The 12,401-nt window shown below is 38.2% G+C and overlaps 1 protein-coding gene across 1 annotated transcript; it reads left to right on the top strand.

Annotated features, from left to right (window-relative positions):
- The first annotated feature begins 4,427 nt into the window (after positions 1 to 4,427).
- Positions 4,428 to 10,566, top strand: cd68 (CD68 molecule). The gene is given in 6 exon segments (NM_001319937.1): positions 4,428 to 4,476; positions 5,939 to 6,309; positions 6,670 to 6,789; positions 7,818 to 7,887; positions 8,251 to 8,424; positions 10,427 to 10,566. Coding segments are annotated over 6 exon segments (924 nt in total).
- Positions 10,567 to 12,401: the final 1,835 nt, after the last annotated feature.

The raw sequence follows: 12,401 nt of genomic DNA, 5'->3' as shown, positions 1-12,401 counted from the left end.
GGTGTCTCTCTCTACCTTTAAAAACCTCCTGAAGACCTCCAGCTCTTCAGAGAGGACCTCCTCTCCAACACTGTCAACAACTGGACATGATAAATCTACCCCTTTATGAATTGTCACAGCACTTACTGCTGCACTAACACTTTCTTATCACACTGTACCATGACTGTTTCCCTTCTCTGTGAGTCGCCTTGGATAAAGTTAAATGACTACATGGAAATGGAAATGTTATTATTTGGAGCTATGCAAATAAAAATAAAAAATTGAAGTGAATTAAATTGAGCCTGTTATATCTACAGACGCTGTGTGTCGTCCTCCACGAGTTCACCATGTTGCACCGTCATGTTTCTCATGTTTCTACACTTGTACAGTCCAATGTGATTCAATCAAGCTACAACCTCCGTGGGTAGGAAATGAATCTAATGCAGAAGTGTCAAAATCTGCAGTTCCTCAAGCGTCCAGTTGAGGCTGGCTCTAGAAGTGAGTCAGTCTCCATAAGTCCCCATGTTTATATAAAAAAAAAATTTTTTTTTTTTTTATTTGTATAGCCCAAAGTCACATTTAGCCTCTGAGGGCTTTACAATCTGTAAAGGGAGTGACACCCTCTGTCCTTAGACCCTCGGTTCGAGTGAGGAAAAACTTGCCCACAAAAAACCTTTAACAGGGAAAAAAGGTGGAAGAAACCTCAGGAAGAGCCACAGAGGAGGGATCCCTCTCCCAGGACGGACAGACGTGCAATGGATGTCACGTGTACAGGACAAATCAACACAAACATATTGTACAATTACAATGACTGACAAAATGACAATGAATTACAATGAATGATAAAATGACCACAGTAGCAGATATGGTAGTAATAATGACAGTAATAATATATGTAGTGGACGTCGTGCAGGATCACAGCAGCAGCCACGATCCACGAGAACCTGCTGGACGACAGAGCACAGAAACTCCAGGGAAGTTTAGTTAGTAACATGCATTAAAATGTCCAACTTCACAGCAGAAATAAACATGTTTACAGCCTGGTACAAAAAACTGTTTTGTCTCTGTAGCTAATTTCCCCGTTCATGACAACTGTACTGAGGGTGAATTTATATACAACTCACCTGTTCACATTATATTAAGGCTTAAAGTTATGCAGAATTAACAGCATGGACACTTTGATTGACAGGTGGGTGCTGTTATTTATGGCTTATTCGAGCATCCAGGCATCATTCAGTCTTCCTCGGCTCAACTTTTTGATTAGCCGGGAGGCAGTAAGAGGCAGTACAGCCAACATGGCCACAGATTCTGAGCTGAATGGCTCTTCAGAAACCTATGGGTGATGTCACGCATGCACTGTCCATTCTTTATACTGTTAGTGGATTCAATACGAAGCTTACATTCAAATCAATCAACTGTAAATCTACTGTAATCCTCCTTTATTAAGCACCACCCTCTGGGAGGCGCTACAGGTCTCTCCGTTCCAGAACCAGTAAGCTCAGGAACAGCTTCAGTCACCCTGCTAAACTCTGACCTACAGCCTCATGGACTGAACTCTTTCTCCCCACACTCTCCATCCCTGACTCCCCCCTCCTGATGTTCTCCAACTGTAAATATCTACAGTGTAGTCATTTCAAGCTGTTTAATCTGTGTATGATGTTAGCTATATTTAATCACTTGTATTCACAGCTGCACTATTACTGTTAATACTGTAAATATATATTTATATATATTATATTTCATACTGAAACAATATATCTCAGCTTAATTAACTTATACTGTATAATTACACATAAAATGATATTTATACTCCAAATACTGTTTCTACACAAGCTGTAATATCTTATCAATCTGTCCATACTGTTAACACTGTATGTATCTAACGTATCTAACATATTTATATATACTTGTACATATGTTCATACTCTGCACTTTAATGCCTTTTTGCACTTTGTTAGATACTAAACTGTATTTTATTGTGTCAGTACTTGTACTTTGTGCCAGTGATAATAAAGTTGAATCTAATCTAATCAAATTATTAAGGTTATAGTGCTGTTGTTGTACAGGAGTGCATTTTATTAAAAGAGGTTTATAATATTTTGGCCCTCTCATGTATGTTCATTTTGGTGGCCAAAATATTAGAAACACCTCTGCATTATAGTGCAGTCCAATTTAACAAACTACAACCTGGAGATAATAGTTTAATTAATATGTCTGTTAATACAGTATAAGCTTCATAAAAGTAGAATTTATGGCAGAGTTGTTTGTGTTGTATTGTATTGGATCACACTGGATCGTACAAGTGGACCTTGTAAAGTGGCCAGTTGGTGTAGCTTCTCCTTCACACTAGGGAGGAGAGGGTTAAACGAAAGCTTGCAGTCAGCAACTGCACCACTAGATGTCACTAAACCCTACACAACGGTGCTTTAAACAAGTATTGTAGCAATTTTTCATTTCAAGTTGAAGGACTTAAGATTGGTTTTGAAAAAAGAAGAGTCAAAATGAAAGCAGCAGAGGCTGAGATATTGTGACGTCTTGATCCTATGTGTCAAAAATGGATCCCACGTTTCCCATAATGCAACTTTTTATGAGTTACTCTTTGCCTCATTGTTCATTGTTTTTTTGTTTTGTCTTGTTTTAAAGGAGTTATTAAAGTTCAAAAGTGTGAAAAATTCAATATGATGTCATCAGGGCTTTTTTTCTTCCACTGTAGAAAGTTCCCTCCAGAGACAAAATGCTGAAGTGGCCCTTCAAAGTTTGCCTCAGTGCGGTACACTCAGCCTCAGTGTGGCTGCTGGAATGCCTGAAGGAAATTCACCTGATACTTTGTTTCTTCTTGTTCCGCTCTGTTTCAATTCATCTGAACATTGACACAAAGGGAACAGAGCAGCAGAGCACATGTTTGGGTACATGTAGAGATTCACTTCAAACACACCTGCGACACGCTCAGTCACAAGGCTGAGGTGAAATCACGGCCTGACCATAGCAATATGTAGCTTCCTCCTTCAGACAGCATGCTAGACAAGCACATAGTTACACAGTGTCACTGTAAATCACATGCTTGTGTGTGCGTGAGTGTGAGTGTGTGTGTGTGTGTTTTTGGGAAACAACTTGTTTCCTCTTTCTGTGTCACATGAGGAAAGGAAACGTCGTGTGTTTTCTGTCTATTGGTTCTGACAGCAATATTACATTAAATCTCTGTATACTACCTGTACAACCTCAACTACTACTACAACTACCAGAACTACTACTACTATAAACACAACCACTATAACTATAACTGTTACATTACAAAAACAAAGAGATAAGATAAGATAGACTTTACTGATCAGGGAAAATCACTTGTTACAGCAGCTCGTATACACAAGATGGATAAAGAAATTACTCATAAACTCATACCAACTGCAAATACTACTACTACTATTGATAACTTCTACCACCTCTGTTAATACTGGTCATATACTACTACTACAAGACACATATGTGTAATAGTAGTAGTAACTGTCATAGCCATGACAGTTACTACTACTATTACATTATTATTACTCCTACTAAAGTAGCACTATTATTATTATTAGTAGTAGTAGTAGTATTGCAGTTGTTACCAGAGTTAAATTGACTACCACCACTCATACTGTCTTTATGGTATTACTAGTACTTCTTTCAGTGTGTGTTCACATGTATTGTACAGGTCAGCCTAAAGTTAACGTAACACATGTGATCTGCTGTAGTTGAGCTCTGCTCATGGTAAATGTAGTCCATTTGAACACAGGCTGCGTTTCACTGTTCTGGAAAATAACATGCGACCTTTCACTCCACTTTTAGACATCTGTCCCCTCCCTGCTGCTCACATTGGTTTCGTTTCCTGACTATTGATATCAGCTGGTGGCAGGTTTCAAGTCATTATTAGCACTCCATTGTCAACACTAGCGCTTCTGGTGGATGCTTTCAAAATAAAAGGCTTGTGTCATCCAGATTATGATTGGTTTATCACCTCTGTGTATTTTATCTTAGCATACTCTTAACAGTTATTATTAATAATACTGTATATTAATGTATGAAAAAGATACAAATGACTTGCACTGTTATTTTTCCTTAACCCATGCAGAAAAACATATTTTATTTACAGCATCCAAACCAAAATCTTTCGAATCGTAAAGATTTATTTGAAAAAAATAAATGTGATTTATTGATGTAATATTAAATCAATATGAAGAATAAGATAAATATATGTCCTTGTAGGACATCCAGCTCTCCTCTCTACCATCATCTCTACCCACTTGTTGCATCTTTCCCTGAACGGTTAAGGATGCTTTTATTGTTTAGCTCAAACGTTCCGGTCCCGTGCCGTGGCTCCGGCAGCTTGACGCCCCTCCTCAGTTATCAGTGCGGACGCAGCGCAGTTGTTGCACATTGAGCAAGTGTCAGAAGAAGATCAGAGGTAAACCATGAAGAGAGCTGCTGTGCTGTGTGCTGTGACGCTGTGCGCCCTGTCAGGTAACACACACTGTATGTGTGTGTGTGTGTGTGTGTGTGTGTGTGTGTGTGTGTGTGTCTGGAGTTTGACAAGCAGTCTGAAGTGTGTGTGTGTGTGTGTGTCAGTGAAGACCCTGTGGAGTGTGTACATGAAGATGTGTTCTATCATGTGTTAATGTTCTACAGTGTAATAACTCGTGTGAAAACGTGTGTTAAATGTTTGCAGGCAGACTTTATGTTTTTATTAAGCCTGTGCATGCTCTCACTGTTAGAATGAGACATGACATGTTTTTATGAGACCTCTCTGTGACTTCCTGGATTGTTTCGGGAGCAGAAGTTTCCGCAGTCTTTCTGCGGTGTTACAGGTCTGAGTCACATGCCTGCTGGCAGAAGAGCGCTGTTTTTTCTGGAGGACAGGAAGAATCAGCAAGTCCAGGGAGAAAGACAGTGAATGAATATTAGCAGTTATGATTTTATACTACTCAAGCAATCTTTTTTTTCTTTTGCACTACAATTAATATAAGTAAATAAATAACTATATTAACTAATCATTTCAATGGCAATTAAGCCCGTTTAATGACTTAGATTAGATATCCATTCCTGCTTTTTTTCATCAGTGTTCCCTTTGGTGAATGTTTGCTCAATGCTGACCACTGACTGGAGGTCAGAGTTTCTATTTACTCTTTTACGCCTGTTTAAAATCCACCCAAATCACTCTGCCCAGCTCAAGATGAACCCAGTCAGTAACACCAAACACTAAAGTCTATGTCCTATCTGAATCCTAACTGGGACATTTTGATAATAACTGCCTGAACCTGCTGATAAGCTGTGTGCTGAAAACACATCACAGTGTCATAAATGCGCTGTGGACTTGTTTGTTTAAATATGGCAACGCTGACGTCGACATGCAAAGCAGTCACGCTGTGGAACAGATCATTTTTGTTTGCTCTCAGTTCAGTCATTTTTTAATGGACCAAAAAACTTTGAAGCTGAACTCATCAGTATTTTTTACACTAACAACAGATTCAGTGATTTGGTGTAATGTAAAAGGAGTCACGTGTTTGTAGACAACCCCCCAGAGAATTATCAGCCAGCCATGATTGAGTGTTTAGTGTTTTTTTTCACAACGTGTAAATTAGGCTAAATTATTAGTCATACGTCATTAGGGGCATTTTCAATGGCCCACTGTGCACTACCTGCTCAGCGCCACACAGCAGACAGATTGGGTGGAGACCAAAACAAAGCTAAAAAGAAAGAAAAAATGGACTTAATTCATCAGGTAGCGAGTCTGCTGGATGTGTAAATAGGCAATTGTCAGCTAGCTCATTAGCCGGAACAATTTTATTTCAGCTAATAGGATGCCAAATGTTTTGTTTTCAACTTGTTGTTCTGTTTAAAGAAAATCAACTAAGGAAGATCATTCAAATTTAGTGCTCAATGTATGATCAATGAAAGTCATTTGTCTCTCCATGCCTTCTTGAAGCGCTGTCATGGGCTAAAGACGAACCTTCTGTAACTGTGATTCCTGGGGAGGAGTTTAGCACAGACCCTAAACCCAATACTACAACCCCTCTTACAACCACGTCTACAACCCCGCCTACAACCAAGCCTACAACCAAGCCTACAACCCCGTCTACAACCAAGCCTACAACCGCGTCTACAACCAAGCCTACAACCGCGTCTACAACCAAGCCTACAACCAAGCCTACAACCACCACCCCAAAAACTACAACCCCGTCTCCTAAACCTACACCCCCCGCCAATGTGACTGTGGGAAACTACAATGTGACAATAGACAAAAAAGTGTGCCTGTTGGCTCAGATGGGGCTACAGATCCGACTTGAAACGCTGAAGGTAAATTTCACTGTCAAAACAGACTCAACAGATACCCAGGAAAGATAGTTCAAGCTCATTTTTTAGAGTTAAATTAATCTAATCTGAAAATGTATAGATTTCATCAATAGTCTGCACGAGCCTCTGACTCAGCTTTCAGAAAGGCAGTCATCAGCATCACGTTTTCAGGAATCAAGAAAATGTTTTCACCCACAGTTTGATTTCCTCATTGTTGTGCCATTGTTGAACACTGTGGAAGGTTACATATGTGTCATCCTTTCATCATATGACAATTACTAATCCTGCATGATCAGATAATAGTGGTTTCTCTAAAGATCAAGATCACAGCGGTTGCCTGAATTCTCTTTCTTTATCTTTCAGGCCAATGGAACCTTCGTTGTTCAGCCAAAGTTAACCACAGCCAGCGGGGATTGTAAGGAAACCACGGCCAAGCTAACCCTAACTTTCAAAGAGGGCCACATCACCTTCTCGTTCAACAAGGTACTTTTGATTCCCTAAATTTGTCACAAACGCACAGCCAGTCTTTGTAGTACCTTTTAACTGAATTTTACGGAAAATCCTGAGCGATGAAACACTGTGACATTAACACAACTAACACATTCAGTCTTATAACAAATTGTTTGATTCGTAACCTCATACTGAAACTGGAATCAGTGGAGAAATGTTAAGAAAAGGGGAAGTTTAGTTGACAAGCCTGTTCAAAGAGCATGTGACAGGCGCTGGGGGGGGGGCTGCTTCACACCTCCTCACTCCACAACGCTTGTGTGATTCATTTAGTGGTTTTCTAAGCAACACTCCGGATGAACAGGTTGTGAGTGTTGAAGTTGCTTGGTGAGGCATAATACCAGTGTATCGTTGCCAAAAAAAACTGCACAAGCCAGATAGAGTGACATTAACAAATACAGCACAGTGCCTTTATCTAACGCAAATCATATTTGCAAAGGCAAACAACCACAGCTGGTGCAGCAACCGTCCACAAAGAAAGACCGGGGTTGTACTTCACTGAACGTGAATCCACTGTGACGAATACAGATCAGACTCTTGATGGATCATTTAATGTAGAAAATAGCTAAATGTATTCATGAAAAAGTCATGAAAGGTCTGGTGTCCAACAGTTAACCCAAAGGATATCTAGCCAATCAGATGTACAACAGACAAAAACAGGAAATCAGTCATTTTCTGTTGATTGAGAGTTTCAACCTGAATGTTCTTTGTTTTATTTTGTGTTGCTCTTTGCTAAAGAGAAAGTGAGAAAGACAATTAGTGATATGTTAGCTTCGGTTGCATTTGTTGGTTTACCAAACTGGGTGTTTATCACTGAAACGGGCTGTGACCACATAACACATGACAGAAGAGATACTTACACAGCTTGTTGCACAGTGTATGTGTCCATCCATCCAGTCTGGTGAAGTGTAAATTAAAATCTTACATGTAATTCCAGTATGGATTAAAAATATGAACACCCACCACCTCTGGATTACAACTGAACCTGTTTTCTGTCACCTCAGAGCGTTGCTGATAATCAGGCCTTTGTTGATAGTCTGTCTTTCAACCTCGACTATCCATTTGGCGAGGGAGGTAAGTCATGACTGCTCACATTTTTGCTTCAGTCCATATGTATGATTTACTGATTTTATTAGTTCAACTTTAGACTCTTCAAAGTGGGTCAGTGCATGCACACTACTGCACAGAGCTGCAGGTGGAGCTTAAGCAAGACCGGTAAATATTAACATAGACGAGAAGCATTCAAGAGCCGACAACTTCCTTGTTTTCAGTGTTCAGCTCGATATAAAAACAGTCTGTTAGCATGTGACGCCGACCTACTTCCTGCAATGCAGTCAAACAAGTTTGGATCTAATTCTGACCGTCAGCAGTTCTTTTTAAGGGAGGTGTCATTATATCCTCAAATCACATGAGAAATGCTCTGTTGAACTCTTACAGGTAACAAAGAGTACTCTGCCAACAACCAGTCACTGCATCTGTTCCCCGCAAAAATCGGACATGCCTACTCCTGCAAGAATGAGTCACTCTACATGGGGAATGGACTGTACCTGGATATCACAAAGGACCGGATGCAGGGCTTCAATCTGACCAAGAGCAATGATTTTGGCACATGTAAGTGTCTCCATGAAGATATCATCATCAGGCTCAGTGAGAGCTTCTTACCTCATCTGTCTCTTCTATTGTTGATTCAGTAATGTAACTAAGAAGAATTGTACTAAAAAAAAGAACTGAAAATGACTCCATTACAAATAAAAGACCTGCATTCAAAATTAGATAGAAGTAAAAATAATTCAAATATATTTAAAGTATTGAAAGTAAAAGTACCCCAAAAAGTAACAACACTAACGAATGGTAAAGTATAAGTAAAGATAAGTAAAGTACAAATACCTCAAAAATTAGTACTCAAAAATGTGTCTAGTTACTTTCACTAATGAATACTAGTCGTTAATTTTAATTCAATGACTAGCAACCTTTTAATAGGAGCAACTTCCTCTTAATAACTGGAGAAAACAGGAGAAGTAGTGAGTGTGAGCAGCAGCAGTAGCCAAAGCTGAAAAGAAAAGTGAAGAGCATCATCACAGCACTAGACATAATAACACGGCCAATCAGTGATCAGCACCGTGGGTTAGAAGTTCTTGGACTGGACTATGGACGATCTGGTCATGTGGTCATCTTATAAAAACGTTTTGTTATCAGAGATTTAAGTACCCAGAAGTATTCTATTAGCTGCACTTCTACCAGATACGACAGTAAAATACTATGTACACATGAATGCATCAGTGTATACAATGTATTTGGTTTAGACAAAGATTTAAAGAGTATTACTTTCAGGTCACAAATATTGAAACCAAAAACACAAGTCTTCTGTAGACTCCTTAATTAATTTATTAATAAATTTATCAGTAATGATCCCTGCCTCGTTCTAAAGTCGTCAGGGCGAGGTCACTAATCACAGTTGAATCACATTGCTGTCAGTAGAACAGCGTGTTAACACACTCAGTAACTGTATCACGAGTCACCTGCAGACCTGGACTAGCAGGTTTGACCACAGTCTAACTGCACCAGCAGCATGTCTCTGATGGGATGTTGACATTATCATGTGAAGAAACAAAAGGATCATGCAGCCTCGACTTACTTTAGTAACGATGAGATGAGTGCCAAAGCTTGGCCTTGCAGCTCTTGATATTTGTCACGGTGCTGCATGTTTGACAGTCATGTAGAGTTTATGCACGACTGTTCACAGCATGTACTCACAGAGAATATATTGATCTTTGTTTTGCACTTGTTTTCATGGATAGATTTCTGCTCTTGTTGGACAGTTTTGACCCACACTGTGCGCTAAAGCAAATATTGTAATTCCATATTAAACCACACAGCGCTGTGCTGACGGCCAAAACAGAGGAGAAACGAATAAATGTAGTTTAAACAAACTCAAAGACTTAAAAAAAATATTAATTAATTATTTAATTATTAATTAATTAATTATATTAATTGTTTTAATCTTTTACAATTGTGAATACATGAAAAAAATGTTTTTAAATTACTTTTTTTATTTTGTTTTCTTAATAAAAATCATTGTTTAAAATGATATCTATGGACAGATGATTTAAAGTGTACTGCCAAGCATGACACTGCCATAATGATCTGGACATTGTACGGGAAGGAACGTTTCATTTTCATTTTCAAACGATCAGACAACAGACCTGTACCTTTTTATGATCATGTTTATGGTCGATATCACAAAGGTTGTCTCTGAAATGTTTCACAAAAGTCGCCCGGGAGAATCTTTTCATTGTCAGTTTGGTTGTAACTTTGCATCTGAAAATGAAAACTGAACTCAAACATTTTTATTTTTACTTTCTCACCCATCAACAGTTTTTATTTTTTAATGATAAATTATACATTTATTTTATTAAAAATCATCAAATCATTTATAACACAGGCACTCAGAAACTTCCATACAAAGTAAAGAACCTTTTAAATGATTAATCATATTTGCACTTCTTAATATTATTTGCATTAAAGAAATAATATACTGTATGTGTCTGAAGATATGAGGATTTTATGTGTGTGTTATTGATATTAGATGTCTGACACGTCTCGTGTTTTCCAGCTGACGTCTGTGCTGCCGACCGGCCGGACTACCGCGTTGCCATCGCGGTGGGAGTGACATTGCTGGTGCTCATCCTCGTCGTGGTGGTGGCCTACCTGCTGAGCCGCAGGAGGAGGACCGACGGCTACCAGTCCCTGTGAGGGAGGCCGGGCAGAGGTGAAGCAGAGGTCACTCCCATTATGCACCAAAGTCAGTGAGGCTGTGATCTTTCTCAGGGGCTAACGGGCACTTCCACTTAAGCCTGACCTGCCATTTTATGCCCCTGACTAATCTAATTTACTGTATTAACTGTTTGATGTATGGAGGCTGGAGCATACCACTGAAATAATCGTAGACCCTTAAAGTGTTTCATTATAATCAGTTTAGTAATGGATTTAAAATCAAATTAGCACATAGAAGTTGTATTGATAAATTCAAAGTAAGAAATTTTAAAAAAAGATCATTCTGTGTGAATGTTGCTTCTATTCTGTCTTCAAATGTTGACATAATTATTAAATTTTTAAATTGAAGGCATTTCAATTTTTGATATCCCACTGATTGATTAATTAATCCTTGAATTAAAGACAGAAGCTTTAAAATCGAGTATTCGTTAAAATCGATCACAACTAGGCAACATTGTTAAATTGAATTCAAGTAAAATACAAAATTAATTCATTGGTTAGTATTTAAATTTAAAAGGAAATGTGTAAATGTTTTGTTATTTTTTTAAACCTGAATTTAATTAATCCATTTCTAATATTTTGTATCATTATTCCAGTGGCATACTCTGTACTCTATACATAAGCATATGTAAAAGCCAAAATACAAAATGAATCAATTTAATTCACCACACCAAGAGTCAGTCTTTTTATATGAGAATGTTGTACAATATGTTGTAGAATATGAACATTAATAAACTATAGAATTACAAAAGGTTTGACACAAGTTTGACCCCAGAAATGTGATTTCAGGAGCCCTTGAAATCACATTTATACTGGGACACTACAAATTATGATAATAATGACACATCTGACATCTTCAAAGATACAACTGACTAAAATGTCTCATTAGAATCAATTCAGGTTATATATTTTCTCCTTACAGACAGCCAGAGTGTTCGTCATAAAAATGTATTTTTATATCCAGTTTGTGGCCAGAGGCTAACATTGGCTACTTTTATCAGTCTAACCTAACGTTATGATGTCACTGAGCGGTGGGATCATGAAGTAAAACAAACTCATATTTTAAGTTAAGTTAATCAGTTCTATCTAACTGATAAGCATCTTGTCTGGGATTATGTTGTGAACTGTTTTGTCATTCCTTTTGTTTTTTATTGAATCAAATCTTGTGTATTCTGTCATCTGGGGCTTTTAGATTTGAAAAGAAAGGGAAGTTATCCAATCACTAATGTTACAGGTGATCACACAGAGTGTGTATGTATGCATCATTAATCAGCACAAAGGGAAAATAAATTGGATGTCTGTCAGGGATTGTTTCTACCTGGTCAACTATAATTGCACTGATTGCTTTTCATGCTATATGTAGATGATGCTGTGTTTTCATAGAAATGTAGGGATGGACCTTCCATGCAGGTCAGTAATGAGCTCGGTCTGATCCTGATTAGATCTCTAATTAGTTACAATCATCACGTCTTTCATCCCCACCAAGTTTACAGTTTTGGAAGTTTTGGAAGTTTGGAAGTTTGGAAGTTTTCTAGTTGATTCCAGTGTTAAGCTAAGCTGACTGTCTCCTAGCTTTAGTTGCAGATAATAAGGACAGATATGAGAGAAGTGTTGAAGTCTTGATGAGAAAGCAAAGGCAAACTGGTCCTTTAAATATGCTGACACACTGATTGTGGTACTGAAGATATAATGAAGAAATTCCCTGATTGCCACATGTTAGCTGCACATTAAAGGATCAGTTCATCCAAATTATAAAGAGACGTGTTCTTTATGCTCAGGTTTTTGAGATACTCACTTCTACTGCTGCCACTTTA

The sequence above is a fragment of the Larimichthys crocea genome, chromosome XIV (assembly GCF_000972845.2).
Source record: "Larimichthys crocea isolate SSNF chromosome XIV, L_crocea_2.0, whole genome shotgun sequence".
Taxonomy (NCBI): Eukaryota; Metazoa; Chordata; class Actinopteri; family Sciaenidae; genus Larimichthys; species Larimichthys crocea.
Note: the sequence above shows the minus strand (reverse complement) of the source record. Positions and strands in the feature narration are given on the sequence as shown.